Here is an 18685-nt window from a genome sequence, read left to right on the forward strand (position 1 = left end):
TTGATGGCCCAGTACTGAAGGAGTCATGCAAAGGAGTTGGGGTTTGGCACTATGGAGAGAGCCTAGGAGAGGCTATTGGTGAAGCCTAGTTGCAGCAGAAGACCCCAGTGTATTGGAGATCCCAGTACCATGGGATGATCACCAAGAACAGCAGCAGCTGTGGAGTGGGTCAACCTGAGCTTAGAGTGCTACAAAGGGCAGAGCTGGAAAAGTGACACCAGTTCTTTGAAGGAGCCCAGAAGATCATGTGTGGATCCCAGACATTGAAACAAGAAGCTATAATGTTGAAGTTGCCTTAAAGACCACAAGATTCTTGAGATTCCAGAACCATGGGCTATCTGCTGAGAAAGCTGCTAACAGGGAGTGGAAACAGACCAGGAGAAAGAAGTTTGTTGCAGTCAACAAAGATGAAAAAGGAGTTGGAGATCTGAAGACTGCTTTGACATCAGACACAGAGATGCAGAATTTGAAATTTCTCAGCGGGCTTCCTATCTTGCTGTGGGGATTGTGGCTAGGTGATTGGGTGAATCTAAGAGACCTTAAACTTTGGACATTTAACACTGTTGAGACTGCTATAGACTATGAGGACTTTTGAAGTTGCTCTAAATGTGGTTTGCATTATGTTATGTTTAGATATGGCCCCCATAGACTCAGGTGTTTGAACAAGGTCAAGGAGGCCAGGGAATGGAATGTGATGGCTTGTATATGCTTGGCCCAGGGAGTGACACTATTTGGAGATGTGGTCTTGTTGGAATAGGTGGGTGTCCCGTGCGCAACTTTCCGCCGGCAAGAAGCACGCGGACATTTAGAAATCCTTACTGTGACCAACTTTATTAATCTTAGAAGAGGAAAGCCCCGCCGCGCCAACATGGCGCGCTTATAAAACCCTAGTGCAGCGCACCCACACCTGATTGGTTGTTACCCATGATCTCATAAGGCACGCCCCGGAGTGGGCAAAGACCTGGCACGAAGGCACTCTTGCACATGCGCACAGTTAACTTCCTGAAAGGGGGCCGGCTGGCGTGGCGAAGGCTGGCGCCATCTTGTAATGGTGGAGGCTATCCTGGCCTTCCACGTGGGGCGCAGTGAAAGCCAGCGCCATCTAGTGGTGGAGAATGTTATTGCGGCCCTCTACAGGTGGGGCCTTGTTGGAGTAGGTGTGTCACTTTAAGACCCTTGTCTTAGCTTCCTAGAAGCCAATCTTCCACTAGCTGCCTTCAGATGAAGATGTAGAATTCTCAGTTCTGCCTTCATCATGCCTGCCTGGATGCTGCCCTGATCCCACTTTGATGATGATGGACTGAACCTCTGAACCTGTAAGCCAGCTCCACTTAAATGTTTTCCTTACAAGAGTTTTCTTGGTCATGGTGTCTGTTATCCAGCAGTAAAATCCTAACTAAGACAGAAAGACAGAAAGAGGGGAGGAGGAAGAGGAAGGGACAGGGAGAAGAGAGAGGAAAGAAAGTGAGCTGAGCCCTAGCATTGGTCTCTATGCTTCCTGACTCAATGTTAGCAGCTCTCTTCCTTCTTCCCCGTGCCTTCCGTGCTATGGTGACTGATTTCTCGAACCATGGGCCAAAATAACCCCTTCCATCAAGTTGTTTTTATCAGGCATTTGTGACAGCAGTGGCACAGGTAACACATATGTCCTCCTATCACTTTTGTTGGCATCTTCTTTATCCTGTCCTGGCCAGGCGCTTTCATTCCTCTGTTTTCTCAGTCTTTAAGATCCGTGTGAATAATACACAACCGATTTACAGATAAGCAAAGTAAGTCCCAGTGATGGAGCAGGTAACATCCTCCTGCCTGCCCAGCTCTGCTCCCAAGGACAGCCAAGAGTTCCTCTGGCGTGCTGACTTCCACTTCCCTCCCTGCAGCTCTGTGCACACCCCTGAACATCCCAGCTCCTGGCTGAGCAGTGGATGTCCACATGTACTTGCAAAGGAGTGTGCCCTTTCCTCCTCCCTGCTCCCACTGTGCATTGGCTGGAAGAGGGCAGTCATTGAGCACCATGAGGTGACAACTGGGTACTGAGGAAGATGAAGAGGCCTGAGGTGTTGCATGATGCTGCTGGCTTGAAGCCACCACCCCAAGACTGTACTTCATACAGAATAGAGGTAGGCAGACCTTCACAAACATTACCACATGGACTTTTTTTTTTCCATTCGGATCCAGGATTTATTTAACTCAGCCTATGCATCCTTAGGCTCTCTCACCAAAAAGCCCATGTCCAGTTTTTTTGTTTGCTTTTTGCTGATGCCTTCGCCCACCCTTGCCTCCTGCATTCATTCTGACACCAGCTGATTCAGTTTTTAACACCTCAAGTTTCCCCCACATCCCTGCCCAGGTCCCCATCATTTCTAACCATCATTCAACTGTCATTCACATCTAATGTTCCCTACAAGTTCACTTTTGGAGACCTGGAGCACTTTCCTATCACACAGAACCAACTCCAGGCTCCTCTCATGTCTATGACTTGGACTCTTCTGGAGCCTGGTTGTCACTCCTCCTGCCTCCTGGTGCCTTCCCAGTATCTCCCAGCCTTTGCAGATTCTGCATTAAACAGTGTGGACAGGACATGCGCCCTCTGTCCCCTACAGATATTCCTGAATAAAATGTCCCCTTCCTAAAGGCACTCCACACTGCCTCTGTACACTGCATTTCCTTTTTAACCCTTCTCCACTTTTAAGCTCCACATCACTTGTTCAATATCACTTGTTCACATGCATGGCTGTTCTGTCCTACACTGAGCTATAGGCTCCGTCAGCAAGGCTGCCGATAACCTTGGGTGTCCCTTATAACCTTGGGTGTCCCTCTCCTTTCCCAGCATCTTGAAATAACTGCTTAGTGAGAGACAGACACATAGGGCTTAGTGTGAAAGAGCCTTTGCTGAAGTTCCTTCAGCTGCTGACAGGCTGTGCTATTGAGCCACCAACCTGAGCCTGTCTGGAACATGGATACTAAGGTCTATTCTGATTGTCCCATGTGGTTGTGAAAATGATGATGATGATGATGATGATGATGATGATGATGATGATAACAATAACAACAACAACAACAACAGCTAAATGTGATGAAGAAACAGTGGGAGGAAGAGACCAGCTGCCTCCTGGCCAGCCTGCAGTGGGAGGTATTCTGATGTGCACATGTGTGATGGTGAGCTGGGAAAGAAAGAGAAGAGGAACAGTTGGAGCACTGTGAAGAGAGGGGGACTGGAGACTCAAGGGTGGAGAGGAACAGCCTGATGTGAGACCACGGTGAAGTCCTGGCCTACGTTGCCCCTGAGGGCCGTGTCTGGGTCCGGTGCAGGAATGTCAATGTCTGTGGCCCACCAAAGGCCATATGGAAGTCCTTGGTCTGGACTACAACCTGGACCCATGTTGAAGGTTGCACAGAGCTGGCTGCAGCACTCTCAGCTCCTCCCCACCCTGCACCTTGCCTGGGCAGCACAATAGAGCTGGCCCTGCTGTCGTGGGTGAGGGTAAGCTGGCTCTGAGGACACGGTCGCTGGAGAGCTGGTCCTGCCCCTTGCCTACTGAAGTGAAAACTTCTGGTTTCTTTGAAAAGTCAGTTATGTCGAATGACGTTTTGCTGGGGCACGGAGGTGAAAGGATGTTTTGCTAGAGCAGACACAGGAAAGGATGCATGATCAGAAAGAAAATAAGTATGACCCTACAGACGGTAGGAACTGGAGCATTGGCTTGCTTTGCTCTTCCTCGCCTATTCTTCGTTAAAGACATACATGTTTCGGTTCATCTTACAATGTGTGGCTGAGCTCTGCTTGTGGTGATGTCATCAAGAGAAACTCGCCAAAGAAGTTCCCGTGGTTTCTTGTCTCTTCCGTGGCCTTAGGCTGGTTGGTGAAGTTTGCGGCTTCTTCAGGATTGAACTGCCTTTGCTGGTTCACGCGTGGTGACCACCACTACCACATGGGCTGGACGGCAGCTGCTGATTCATACTTCATGTTTGCTACGGGACCGAGCTGCTGCTATCCTGACAACAAAGAGAGGACTCTCCCACAAAGAACTATTTCTAAACAGGTCTGCTTCCCCTGTGTCCCAATAACCTTTCTTTTCTACTACCCCTGGTGGGTGGTGGGCTAGAAGGGAGGTTAAAGCATTTAAGAACCCTTATTAAAAATAAGGTTGTGGGGGCTGGAGCGATGGCCCAGCGGTTAAGAGCACTGGCTGCTCTTCCAGAGGTCCTGAGTTCAAATCCCAGCAACCACATGGTGGCTCACAACCATCTGTAATGGGTTCTGACGCCCTCTTGTGGCATGCAGGTGTACGTGCAGAGAGAGCACTCATACAAAAAATAAATAAATAAACCTTTAAAAAAAATAAATAAGGTTGTGAAAAATACATGCCTACAGCTGCTGCAGCCTTGGGTGAGCTAGCCAGAGCCGTGAGGCAGAGCTCTCCCTGAGGCTGTGGGTGCAGGAGAGCCATCAGATTGACCAACTCAGCTACCATCCAGGCCCAGATCCAGGGCTTTCAGTTGGCCCACCTCAGCATCTACCTCACTGATGATCTGTTGGAGCATGGGAGGGAGGTGATCCTACAGATCCAAAGCTGCGATCTCCATGACACAGGGCAACAACAGGATATCTGAGAGAAGTCCTGGTGAGGATCGAGTATTGACAGAATAGCAGAAGACGGAGGCTTCGAGCCAGACCAGTGACTCACTGCAATGAACATTTGCAGGTAAAGATGTATGGACAGAAGTCTATACCGTGGGACTCACTGTGGCACACTGTAGCTTCCAATACAAGATTTTTTTTTCAGTTAAACAGGCACAACTCAACCCTGTGAGCTGGACATTTCTCAGGGACAGTTCATAAAGGCTAAAACCTCAAAAACCACAGTGAGCTCAGACTCAGGTGTAGTGTTAAGTAATAAAAAATGTACCTCCCACACTAACTCTGATACTCTCTGACCCCATGTTGCCTCCATGGCCTCCAAGCACCCATGCTATTGCCTCAAGGCACCAGCGGGCCTGGCCTGGTCTCACCTCAGCAGACAGCAACCCTGTATTCTGCTCTCTCCGCCCAACTCGCTAAGTTCCCAGGGCGTTACTACCAAGCCAGCCCCACACATCCAAATTCAGTGGCTGGCCGAGATGCCCCCCACCCCCACCGCTGCCACAGCTGTGTGAAAGAAAACACCACACAATCTTAGTTTAGAATCAACAGGTAACACGATTCGCTGGGCGCAACAACTGCCATCGTAATTGTAAGCCATTCTAAGTTACATCCTCCAGTGGAGAATCCTGGCAGATCCGCCATTTTAACCCAGGGCCCTCTACTTTGCTACATATTGTCCCCCCAAGCTCTTCCGGGTCCCAAAGCCACAAGATTTTTTCGTGGATTTTTTTTTCTTTTGTAGGGAAGGTTGCTAGGACAGAGGGCAGATATGAAGGGACAGGGAGATGAATGGGATTGGGAAACACAATGTGAAACTCACAAAGAATCAATGAAAAAATTTTAAATGAGCAAATACTAAGGGATTATTAATCTTCTATTAAGGCAAGGAACACTTACAGGACTCTGCTCACCCATGTGCAGGAGACCTGCTCTCCTAAATGTGAGTTAACAGGATATGGCTGCTCGCACCTGCAATCTCAGCATGGAGGAGGCTGAGGTAAGAAGGTTATGAGTTTGAGGCCAGCCTTGGCTACGAAGGTAGTTCTGGGTTAGCCTGGGCTACACAGTAGAACCCTATCTAAAAGAAAGCAGGTAAATGATAAGAATCTCTGCGCTGTGGCCTACTCAGTGACCATATCTTCTGATGTCTCCTGTAGCTATGGCTTGAGAGTTTATTTTATTTATTTATTTATTTATTTATTTATTTATTTATTTATTTATTTATGGCACACAAACCTCAGTGTGACTGACATCATCAGACCCCTCTGACTTGAGAATGGGTGGTGTAGTACATGTAGAGGTAGAAATGGAGGTTTGCTCAGAACAGTCAGAGCCCAGCTCTGCCGTCCCAGGATGCACTCTGCTGAGTGAGCCAGTGAACGTTGGTGTGGTGTTGGGAGGAAAGGTAGGTAGAATATAGAGGTGTCCTGGATGTTCACACAGGGTGAGGTATCCTGGCTGTCCACATGGGAAGGGGGCTAGCTGTAAATAGTCTCCTAAGCCGAGGACTTTAAGGACTGTAAGGACTCTCCTAAACCGAGTCCTAAAACAAGATGCTCGTGCCTAAAGAAAGTGCTTCTCTCCCCTCCTCTTAAAATAAAGCCATCAATTTAAACTCAAGGAAACCGTGTTCCTTTGGGAGATTGTAAAATTGAAAACCTGTGCAGTCTCTGCCAGGAACTCTATTTCCATATTTAATTAATATTGACTTTCCACATTTGGACTAGAGAAGCTTGTTTGTTTGCTTGCTTGCTTGTTTTTAACGGAGATCTAGGAACACAGGATTTCTACCCATTCTCATAAAACCATCATTCATGAGGTGAGGCACCGTAAAGTACATATGGAGCTGATCAGAGGACAGCTTGCAGGAAGGAGTCAGTTCTCTCCTTCCACCGTGTGGGTCCCAGGGAATGAACGATGGTAGTGATGTTTGATGGCAAGCACTTTCACCTCAGGATACATCTTGCTGGCTCCCTGAAGGTGCTTTTTACAGAGAGAACAGTTATGTACGCAAGGAATCTCTGTGAAGGTTTGTAGATGGATGTGGGTGGCGCTCTCTAGTTCCTTTACTCTTAGAAGAAAGAGCATGCATGGGTAGCCAGACATCTCACTTTTGGGGTGATGGGGAAGCCAGTCAGCCTCTGCTGCCTATTCTGTTGTGACAAGGCAAGAGCAGTAGAGGTCAGCAGCTAAGTGACTCAGCTATGATCAGTGCCCCGAACTGAGGCATTTTACCACAGGGTGTGTGGCTGTGTACTCTGACCTTCTTTCGCAGCTGTCCTGCAAAGATTATGATAAACCACTGATTATATTTCACATCCGAGAGAAGCACGATTTAGAAACATGTTAGATAGGACCTCCTTGTTCCAATCCGCTCTCAGTTCACTAGCGAAAGGATCTATGTCACCACCGCATGCGCACCCGGAAGTGTGAGCTTTTCTCTGTATTTCTCAGAACAGCAGTCCTCTTCCGTATAGAACTAAACTTCTCGAACGCTTCTGCAGTTGTTCCACAAGGTCTTCTTCACTGCTGTCATTATTCCATGGAAGGGAGTTGGGCAAGCCAGAGAAAGCCAGGCTCAATTACAAACCCAGCTTCTCATCTGTAAAACAGGATTGAAGATGGCCAGAGTGCGGATCACAGTAAATGATGTGTGTGAAATACTGACAGCTGTGTTGTGTCTGAATTATATCCTTAAACAAAAATAACAGCGGCAGCTCTTCTTTGTGACTGTGGTGTGGGAGACTGGGAAGGACAGGGACTCAATAAAGATGAAAATGCAGGCAGGTCTTAGGGAGGCTGGCTGGTGACAGTGGGGCATTTGGCAGCCAGTGAGAATCAGGAGTGGCACCCACATGGGCTGACTTTTGAGCAAGAGAGAAGAGGCATTAGGGGTTAGGGAGAGTTTTCTTTGCTTTGTGTGAATGCTTGAGGCAACTAGAACGTGTTAATTGCATTTCACATCCTCATGGGCCTAGTGGAAAGCAACTTGAGGGAGGAAAGTTCATTTTGACACATACTTGGGGGACACAAGTCCTCTGTGGCAGAGAAGGCACTGGCTATAGGAGGCTGCCAGCTCCTGCCTCAGCAGACTGAATAGCAGAGAGATGCTCTATTCTGCTTCTTCTTTCTCTACTTCTTACTCAGCTCCGGACCCCAGACATGGAGTGGTGCCAGCCACTCTCAGAACAGCTCTTCCCTCTCAGTCATTCGTCTCTGGAAGTGTCCTCTACACAGGCTCAGAAGTATATCTCCTAGGTGACTCTAAAATCCAGGCAGGTGGACAAAGACAACAAATTTGGGGGAAACCCAGAGGTGGATGCTCTGGGATTGTTGGCTGTCTCTGTCTAGGGCTGAGGAGAGAGATCTCTGAGTGGGAAGATGCCGGTGGTGGTGGTCATCAACATCCAGATCTGCCTGGAGCCAGAGAGGAGGCCACTATGGAATAGCTCACAGGGGAAGAGACAACAAGGACTGAGAAGAGACACCGAGGAAAAGGGAGTCAGGAGTCAAGGCTAAGACTGGGTACCCTGGCCAGGGAGTGACATAGACAGTGGGTAATGGAGTTGAGGCCAGGGAGTGACTGACACAGACAGTGAGTGGGTAATGGGCTTGGGGGCCCTGGGAGGCCAGTCCCCAAGACTCTTTCCCATTTCACAGTGGAGTTTTCCAGAGGCTGTATGTGTGGCTCTTCTGACAGCAGCTAATGCTTGTCATGAAAACATAGCTGACTTAAATATGGGTAATAGTGCCGAAGAGCTGTAAGCCACGCACTGGGAAGTGGAGGAAGGAGGATGAAAGCCAGCACAACAACACAACACAAATTCGAGGCTAGCCTGGTCTATATAATGAGATCCTTTCTCAACCCAAAATAAAGATAACCCCCTCCCCTTCTTTAGTACCTTTCTTTTGGTTCCAAAGATTTATTTTATGTGTGTTTTACCATACAGTGGTTTGCCTGCGTGTGCACCATGGGCACCTGGTGCCTTGAGAGCCAGAAGAGGGCAGAGCAGAGGATCCCCTGAGACTGGAGTTACCACTGTGAGCTGCCTCATGAGTTCTGGAAATCAAACTTCCCGTGGGAGCAGGTGGTCTGAACCACTAAGCCATCTCGGTAACCCCTGTCTTACTAACTTACCGAATCCTTCCCATTTGCCTCAAAGCCGTGTAACTCTGGGGCCTAAGGTTTGGATTCCTGTGTGTCTGTCCCTTTATTTTCGTTTATACAGTGGGCACATAGCAAGTACCTAGTGTGTATGAGGGGGTATCATTGACACCAGGCTGAGACGTAGGAAGCTGGCTTGGTCCCCTTGTGATGCTCAGTCATTAGAGATGCCGAAACAACGAAACAACGTAAAACAAGCCACCCATATTTCTCAATGAATAGGGCTCCGTGCAGGCAGGAGGAGCGCCCACTTTCATAAGATCTCTGGGGATTTCCTTTTTCTTTTCTGGAATTTCTTAGCGCTTATTATTAACTCTTACTTCGAGGTATGATTTGTTAATATTTTTTTTTGTTTCTTTTTTTCGGAGCTGGGGACCGAACCCAGGGCCTTGCGCTTCCTAGGTAAGCGCTCTACCACTGAGCTAAATCCCCAGCCCTGATTTGTTAATATTTTAAGAATAATTCTGTCTCTCGTAATGCTACTTGCTTCAATTCTATGTTGCCTTATTATAATATTATTTGCAATCATAATTTCGATATTGTTTGGGATGCCTATTCTTGGTTATCAGTTTGGCTACATCTGAAACGAACTACAATCCAAAAATAGAGGGCATATCTGTGAGATTTGGGGAGGTCAAATGGGTGGATTCATTTCCAGTACTGACCTTCGAGGTGGAAAGACACTCACCTTTGATTCCAATCTTGAGGCTGGAAGACACACAGTTCTGCCAGAAGCCTGTGGAAGGCTGTGGAAGAAGGAAACTCGCTCTGCCTGTTTGCTCTCACCTTGCTGGCAAGTCCATTCAGTCACTGGCGTTAGAGCCTACTTCTTCAGGATTCCAGCGTCTACTAAAAACCAGCTGAGACATCCAGCCTTGTGGACCAAGCAACTTCTGGATTCTTGAACTTTCTTTTCATAGCCACCCATTGTTGGATTAGCTGGAAAACGGTCTGTAAGTCATTATATATTATATGTAATATATGTTCTATGACATATATGTATGTCATACATATTACATATATATATGTAATACAAACACAGAACTTACAGAATGAAGATAGATACCCTGACTAATACATTGCTGAATTTAAAAACTTTTGCAATTATTACACTCATGTGCATGCATGTGAGTGTGTGTGTGTGTCTGTGTGTATGTGTGTCTGTCTGTCTGTCTCTCTGTGTGTGTGTGAGTCTGTGTATGTGTGTGTTTTGTGTGTGTGTGTGTGTGTGTGTGTATGTGCTCGCACACATCCTCACATAGTGCATAGAGGACAACTTGCAGTGTTGGTTCTCCCCCTCTACTGCTGTGTGTCCTGGGGATGGAGCTAAGGTTCTTTGCCTTGGCAGAGAGCACTCTTTACCCACTGAGCCATTTCACAAACTTGATATTGCAGAATCTTCATATTTTTCAATATGTGAGTAATTTTGAAGTTACTTCATTTTTTTATTTTTTGAGAGAGCATTTCATTTAGCTCAGACCAGCCTTAAACTTGCTATGTAGACAAAGCTATCCTTGAACTCTGAGCCTCCTGCTGCCATTTCTGGAGTACTGGTATCACAGTCATGTGCCACCAAATTATGTTCTGAAATTAAAAAAAAATCATTATGGCAAAAACTATATAATGGTTGCCATTCTAACATCTTTATTTTGTTTTTGTAAGACAGGGTTTTGCTCTTTAGCCTGGGTTAGCCTTGAGATCACTATGCGCCTTAGGCTGACCTCAAACTTTTTTTTTTTAAATTCTTATCCTTTTTTTTTTTCCCCCGGAGCTGGGGACCGAACCCAGGGCCTTGCACTTGCTAGGCAAGCGCTCTACCACTGAGCTAAATCCCCAACTGACCTCAAACTTTGACCATCTTTCTGCCTTAACCTCCCACGCCAGGATTACACTGACGCTACCTGACACTACCCTGCCATGCTTCGTGTTAAACATGTCTTTCACTTTCTCTATCTCTTTTTTCATATGTGCAGTATATCTGTTTATACAGGTGTATGGAGGCCTGAGGTCACAATGTCTGCATTTTTCTTCAATCTCTGTTCACTTTTATTTGCTTACTATTTATTTATTTATTTTCGTTTTTTTTTTTTTCAGACAAGTTTTCTCTGTGTAGCCCTGGCTGTCCCTGAATGCACTCTGCAGACCAGTCTGGCCTTGAACTCAGACATCTGTCTACTCTGCCTCCCAAGTGCCGTGATTAAAGACCTGCACCATCACCACCCAGCAGTTTTACTCTTGAGGTGGGCTCTGTCACCAAACCTAAAGTTTGTGGATGTGGTTTGCCTGGCTTCAGGGGTCTGAGTGTCTCCATTGCCTCAAGGCTGCACCCTACATCTGACATTTTATGTGGGTTCTGGAGATCTAAACTGAGCGTCTCATGCTTGCTTGAACAACAGGTGTGTTACCAACCAAGCCATCTTCGCAGCTCTGTATCAACCAAGTATAGGCATTCAACCAAGTAGGGTCAATTACACTTATTGCTGTGCAACAGATCTTTAAAACCTTTTGGTGTTGTAAAACTGGAATGTGACTGACTGGCTGGACAGTGCCCCTTTCAGTAGCTTTCACACGCTGGTTGCTTTGCAAACCTCATACAATGCAGTCTTCGCCTCTGTCACTTTGTAATAGTGATTTGGCAAAATGCCCTTTAGGTTTATTGGTGTTGAAGCAGGTGACAGAACTCCCGTTTAAAGTGTGAGTGAGGGGCTTGGGGATTTAGCTCAGTGGTATAGCGCTTGCCTAGCAAGCGCAAGGCCCTGGGTTCGGTCCCCAGCTCCGAAAAAAAAAAATAAAGTGTGAGTGATATCCCATTGCTCTATGTACTATAGCATTTAGTGATGCTTGCACTGACGGGCACCTGAGCTGCTACTCTGGCTGCAATGTATTGCTGTGTTTTATGGTGTGAACATGGGGTGTTCTGGAACCCTTTGAACTCCAGCCACTAAACCCTTCTCACAACTGGCCTAAGTTAGAACTGTCAGCTAGAACTGACATGGAGGAAGAAGTCAGCCATTTTGGCCAAGCTCCCATCTCTGAATGGGTGGGCTCTAGCAGAGGAATCCCTTTCTCAGAAGAACCTGAGGAGAACACTGACCACATGCTGAGAGGACCTGGGAGGCTTCTTGAATTCGAATCATTATTAAAACAAGCACGATTTTTTTTCTCCAAGTTTTCAGTATAAACTAACCTGGTCACAAGGTCGGGAGAGTCAGCATGAGGGCTTGTGTTATTGAAGAGGAGGGAAAATGGGCTCACATTTCAATTGCCAAACAAACTGCCCCCCAGTGAAGCTTGGCAACTTCTCTGACTATTGGGATTTGAGTTAGGAGTTCACAAAGAACTTTAGGTGTGAGATGCATGGGACAGAGACTGGTCTCTCGAAGAAAAAAAAAGACCTCTCTGGCATTCTCTTAGGCAATGGCCAAGGACACTGCTGCAGGAAGGAGCCATCAGGTTGTCCATTGAAAAAGCTTGCAGACCCTGGAGACTGGAATTCATATCTGGACTCGCTGGCTTGGACTGTGGACCGACATTCCAGCTAGAATCAAGCTATTTGCAGAAGGATCGGGACTAGTCCTCAAGCCTTCTGGGACACTAGAAAAAGCACGGCTTCCAGGGGAACATGCAAACCACTGCAGGTGTGAACAACCCGACTGCCCTGCACAGGCCTCTTGCAGCCCATCCCTTTGGTCTGGGAGAATGGGAGGTTAGTTGCAAGCCCAGCTTCTTGGTCCACTCTTACTTGAGCTGTCGCTTGTCAATTAGCATAAAGGGTTATATTTTAATAGTTTGCCTCCTGGGTATCCACGAGACCAATCCTGTTTCTTTTGTGAATTAATGATGCCCTTTAGCCATCAAATCCATTCTACTTTTTATTTGGCATTTGTCCATTTGATACATATATACATATATAAAAAGTCTGTACATGGTAAAAAATACAAAATAAGCATTTCCTTATAAATTATGAAGTTACACAGCTACCCTTTCAAACTTTAAAGACCATTGCAGAGAAAAATACGCAGCCAGCCCTTCATTGTGGTCATTCACAATAACCTCCGTATAAAATATCCATACAAAATATAGATACACAGTAGAGCACAACGCATGGAAGCCGCATGGACAGCAAAGCTGGGTGAAGCGCGTCAGAGAGGCAGACAAGTCCACACCCCAGTGCCAGCTGGCAGTTCGGCAAAAGGCTCCCCTTGAAATAGCAAAAGAACACAAAGCAGAGCGCCGGGGCGCACATGTCCTAGGTGTAGAGAAAGTTTAAATGTTTCAAAGTAGCATAGAAACAGAGACACGCCCTTCTCTACAGAGAGAAATCACTTCCTCCCGCCAAAGAAGCATCAAGAAAACCCCTTAGTGCTTTCCCTTAGGCAGGGAGGCGTGGCTGTGCCCTCACTCTCTTGTGGAATCTCTTATGTGAGAAGACCCGGATGGCTGACGGATACTTCCGGAAAGGTGGCCATCCAGGAAGTTAAGGGTCAGAGGCGTGGTGTTTGATAGGACCTGGCTCACGGTAAGCGCTGGTAGCGAGACTAGAGACACCCCTCTCCATACACGCCCTGCACACGGTGTAAAATAATTTGCAATAAATAGATCCAATGTTGCCCTTGGGAAAAAGACCCACACGTCTGTGGGAAGGGCTATTTAGAGGTGGCAGCAGCAAGGAAATGTCTCTGGAACAACAGAAAGGGTGGCGCCACCCCTGAGGAGGTGGTGGATCTGTTCTGAGAAGAGGCAGGATCCTGGATCCTGTACAGAGGTGGCCACGTGGGCGTTCCCTCTCCAGTTTCCAATTGCAACAGCACCAGAGCCGCTGCAGGGGCTCCTAGGACACAGTGATTTCCTCGTCCTCCTCACCTTCCTCATCCTCATCAGAATCAGAGAAGTCTGAGGGTTTACCCGGGCTGCTCGAGTGCGCTGGCGAGGCAGGCAGTGGCCCTTCCAGCAGGTGTCGAGGATCTGGGGGTGCATGGTAGGCCAGGCTGGCACCAGGACTATCTTCCTCCTCATCCCCAGGGCCCTTCTGGCCTACATCACTGAGGTCCGGATGAGGGTTCAGTTTTGTAGGGAGGGTCTGCTCTCGGCAGCCCCCGCTAGACAGGAGCTCCCGCTCTTTGGAGTTCCGCCACTTCATGCGTCGATTCTGGAACCAGATTTTCACCTGTGAGGGAAGAACCGGAAAACCAGTTAGTGTCTTGCTCACAGTGAGGGGGGTTGCAGGTTAGGGTGGTTGGGGCAACCCTCAGGAGCCAGACTTGGGGACCACGGAGGAGGGCGCTGTCTTTCCTGCCTTCAAGGTGATTTCTGTGGGGTTTTCCCCAACAGCCTTGTACTCCCTTTTTACTCCCGCTCCACTCATCTACCTACCTGCACATCCAGGCTCGTTCGATTGAATTCGTGCATTCATCCACTCACCCCCATAGCTATGACCCACCCATCCAATTCATGCATCTATGTACCTATTCATGTAACCATCCACCTACCCCTATACCTGCATACACCTATCCATGCACACATCCATCTGCATACATACCTATCCTAGCGTATACACCTATCCATCCACATATCTATTCAAGTACCCTTACATCCATCCATCCTCTCCTTCAGCATCTGACTCAGCTGGATGGGTGGGGGGAGGTGAGCCTAGTAAGATGGAAAGGGGGGAGGGGAGCGGTGGAGGGGGCGGGAAAAGGAGGCTGCTCTAGGGAAACCTCAAATAACTTGGCACTCATGCTCACTCCCTCGCTAGGCCTGGGTTTCCCCAGCTGCTCCTCCAGCCCAAGAGGCATCAGAGAGCTCTCGCAATTGATTAGCATGGGCTAGGGTGCTGCGTGAGGGTGGGGCGGTGGAGGCTGCGTGCACCTGCGAGTCCTTCAAGCCCAGCTTGGAAGCCAGCTTTTTCCGGTCTGGCTTGCTGATGTACTTCTGTTTCTGAAACGTCTTCTCCAGGGCTTTTCGCTGCACGTCAGAGAACACGGCTCTGCGCAGCATGCCCCGGCGAGGCTTGCCGCGAGCGGCCAGCGGCCAGGAGAAGGTACCAGGAATAGGCACGACGCTGGAGGAAGCTGCGGGGTGAGGGAAATAGAGAATGAGCCGGGTGTCCTGCAGAGCCGAGCATCCGCCTCTCCCGGGCCGTTTTCGCTAGCTTTCTGCCTCCTTTTTTCCCCTCGGGTCCCTTTATCTCTTTAAAGCACTCCTTTCTCTCCCGGTAGAGAATAGACGCAGAACCTACAACCTGCCCGAATGAAAGGCTCTTTCCGCACAAATGACTTTCCCTTTCAACCGTGCAAACCCGGATTAGGAAAAACCACGAAAACAGTGACCACAATTGCCTGTTGCTTTCCCCCCACTTCCATTCAATGGTCTTAGAGAAACAATCCGCACCAACCAGCTTAAATGGCAACAGAATAAAGAAAATTACAGGAATAAAAATAATCCCACGGAGACCACTCAGCACACCTCCACTCCCCCTCCCCCCAAAACCCACGGACTCGCAATCACCATGGTCCCATCTGTACCTTTTAAAACAAGGTACTTTGCTGGTTGGCAGACAGGGAAAAATCTGCTTTGGCTTTAAAAAAAAATCCAGTCATTCATCGTTTTTTAAAACTACATATGATTTTTCTGCCTCCCCCACAACGTAAAGAAATCGTTTTGAATACAAGGAAAGTGGCGTCTAATTAGCACATTGACCGCTTCCCACTGGGAATTGGCGCTATAGAAAGGGGGAGAGTTTCGCTTTAAGGGAGAGAAAAAGAAAAACAAAAAGAAACAGAGACGCTAACGAAGCGTGAATGGTAATTGTGTAGTAATGAACTAACCGCAAAAGGCTATGGACAAGCAGCGAGAGCCATATATTACCGGGACAAAAGAGATTTACACTCAAGCTAAACACAACTGCAGGCTGAGACCATTGGGAGAGCGGTGATGGCAGAGGCTTCTCTACCCCCAATCTTTCACATTAAATGGACACGAAAAGCTATTTATAAAGCTCGGGTTGTTTTTGTTAGACCATTGAGACCCAGGAGAAAGGAGCAAATTCCATTGTGGGCAAAAGCCTGAATGGTGGTGGTGGAGAGTTTCTTCTCTCCCTTAAAAAAAAAAAATGCGTGGCTAGTTTCTTTTGCTGATATTGGGAGTGCTGTCCTGGTCCTGCCCTGCCCCCACCCACTGCACCCAGTCTCTGGCCCCTTCTTATCTAAGGGGTCTTCCTTGATTTTTAAGCAGCCGTAAAGTGTTCGAGGCAATGCTTAAACACTCCTAATTCTTAGGATGAAAACTCTTGAGGGTGTTTTGCCTACTCTAGACCAAGACCCAGAGACGGATTCTGCCAACTGTTTCTTCTTTTACAAAAAGAGCCCACGGGCAAGTTATGGGTTTGGGACATGAAATTGGCAAGCGCAGGTTAGGGTCGCGGGAGGATCTAGGCTTCCTACCCCCAAGCAACCCCAAGCATCCCACACAAGAGGGCACCCCATGTGGTCTTGTGGGAAAAAAAAAAAGCAGCCCTGAATGAATGTTAACGAGAAATTAGCTGCGGCTGGTAGGTGTTTTTCGGCGGCGTGGAGGAGCGAGAGCCGGTCTGCGTGTGGTTGCCCAGAGGAGCTGGCCAATTGGTCACGGTGCTGAGACCTTTGTGGCGAATGGTGGCCAAGTGCACCAACTCTGTGGGAAACGGCGGCGTGAAGGGATGCCAACAGCTCCTCGCCGGGAAGGGAACCGCCTCAAATGCGGACCATGACAATTCTTGCTAATTTGTAGAGCAGGGAATTGGTGCGTAGTGTCAAGCAGTCACTGCTTGTGCTAAATGGGGTATCAAATTGGCGCGACGGATTCGTGAATGTTGTACGCCTCGCAACCTCTGAACCAGAGCGTAACCCCGAGGGGTGGACGGAGAAATACGACTTCAGGGTAGGGAGCGACGGCCGGGACTGGGGCGGGCTGTCCCGCCCGGAGCGAAAAAACGCCAAAGAGACCTACCTGGAAAATAGGAGGATCTGATGAAGGGTTGGAACGAGCCTTCGAAGTATGGAAAGGCGAACGTCTTGGGAGGGGGACTCTGCAGCAAAGCCGGCGAAGTTTCTAGTAGGGCGGGGGAAGAGAGATAGGATTTGGTCATGTGCTTGATCACTGCGTAGCGCGTCACACACACGATCTAATTAACACTGCAGCAGGCATCTTTTTAAAAAAGATTTGTTTATTTATCATATTTATATATGTACACTGTAGCTGTCTTCAGACACACCAGAAGAGGGTATCAGATCTCATTACAGATGGTTGTGAGCCACCATGTGGTTGCTGGGATTTGAACTTAGGGCCTCTGGGAGAGCAGCCAGTGCTCTTAACCACTGAGTCATCTCTCCAGCCCCAGAGGCATCTTTCAAAAATGTAGTCTCTGAGTAAAATAAATTTGTGTAGTATCATCTCATTTGTGCCCCCATCCCATCACCATTCCAGAGACTTAGGCAAATAGGGAGGGTCTGGTGGGGTCTTGCAAATCCATCCATAATAGTACAAACCAACTCAATAAACATACGTACGTGTTGGATTTAAAGCAAAAAAAAATCTCTTTCCTAGTCTTGAGGGTGGGAACGCAGACGCCAAAGCGCTTGCGCTGAGACGCCAGACTAGGGCGCTGAGACGCCAGACTAGGGAACTGCACTCAATGGTCCCAGGGCTCAAGTTCATTTTGAGGATACCCATAAGGCCTGAGACTTTTCCTCCCCCTAAATCCTCGATACCTAAGTTTCATAACCAGTGACTTGGGCCTTGAGGTCTGAATTCCTGCGTGGAACTGTGTACCAACAAGCGCAGAGGAATTAGTCTGTGAGGGATTGAGTGCATGTCCGGCCGCTGGACGTGTACGTCGAGGGCACGATTGTTACTTACCTCTTCTGGGCGCGGACGAAAGGATGGCATTCACCCCAAACTTCAGAAACGTGGGCTCGCTGGCCGGGGAGAGGGCGGTCTGTGGAGAACTGCCCCTCCGGCTCCCGGACCCAGGAGAGCCCAGGTCCGAGGTCCCAGAGTCGGCGAGGGCTGTGGGGGCCTCCTGCCTCGGGGGTGACAGGCTGGCAGTGGGTATGCTGCGGGGCAGGTAGGTGGGGGGCCGGCTGATGCGGATCAAATCTTCTACTAGGAAACTAGAGTGGCCAGAAAATGCGGATTGAAGGGACTGGGGCAGTGTTAAGGTGGGCGTGGGTCGCAGGAGGCTAGGGTATCCCGCGGGGGGCGCAAGGAGGCCGGGGAACATCATGGTCAGAGCGGGGCTGGTGCTGTAGCCCCCTTTCCTTGGCCGGAGGGCAAGCTCCTGGCTTCCCACCCCTCCCGCGGTGCCCTCTTCAGCTCAGTATCCTGGTAACCGTCCTACTTGGGCGTCTGCAAGTCTTCTGTGGCTCTCCAGTCCAGGAGATGGTTTTATAGTGGCCCGCCCGCTCCAGCGCTTTGAAAACTGACAGCTCTGACAATGAAGTTCAACAAAGTTCTCCACTCGGGCTTCATTCGCGGGAGGCTCCGGGCTCTCTGATTGGTTCAGAGATGCAATTTATGATTGGATTAGTCTTCATAAGCATGGCCCTCACAATGGGGCGGCAACAAAGGCCGGCGCGCATCAACGCTGTGCATCGACGGCCTCTCTACTATACAGTGAGCCCCCAAAGCTCTCGCTGGAGGTTTTTGTTCTGAAGCAACACCCGGGCTAATTAAATGCCTATTTAGAAGTTTCAGATGACATCTTGCCTCATAGAAAAGGAATTATTTAAAGAACCCACTAAATTTATTTGCGGACCCCTGCTGAGTCTAGAAAATAAATCAATAAATATTCATAGAACTACATCTCCAGGCTATCGGTAAAATAACTCTCCCTTGTGTGT

General features: G+C 48.5%; 1 protein-coding gene across 1 annotated transcript; it reads right to left on the minus strand.

The window, feature by feature from the left end:
* Window positions 1–12668: 12668 nt before the first annotated feature.
* Dbx1 (developing brain homeobox 1) lies at window positions 12669–18204 on the minus strand. Its single transcript, NM_001009644.2, has 4 exons — window positions 17703–18204; window positions 16794–16895; window positions 14676–14878; window positions 12669–13974 (listed from the first exon to the last, which is right to left on the minus strand). Exons 1-4 carry the CDS (start codon window positions 18067–18069, stop codon window positions 13639–13641), a joined length of 1008 nt encoding a protein of 335 aa, NP_001009644.1. The 5' UTR covers window positions 18070–18204; the 3' UTR covers window positions 12669–13638.
* Window positions 18205–18685: the final 481 nt, after the last annotated feature.

This window comes from Rattus norvegicus, chromosome 1 (assembly GCF_021556685.1).
Source record: "Rattus norvegicus strain SHRSP/BbbUtx chromosome 1, alternate assembly SHRSP_T2T, whole genome shotgun sequence".
Taxonomy (NCBI): domain Eukaryota; kingdom Metazoa; phylum Chordata; class Mammalia; order Rodentia; family Muridae; genus Rattus; species Rattus norvegicus.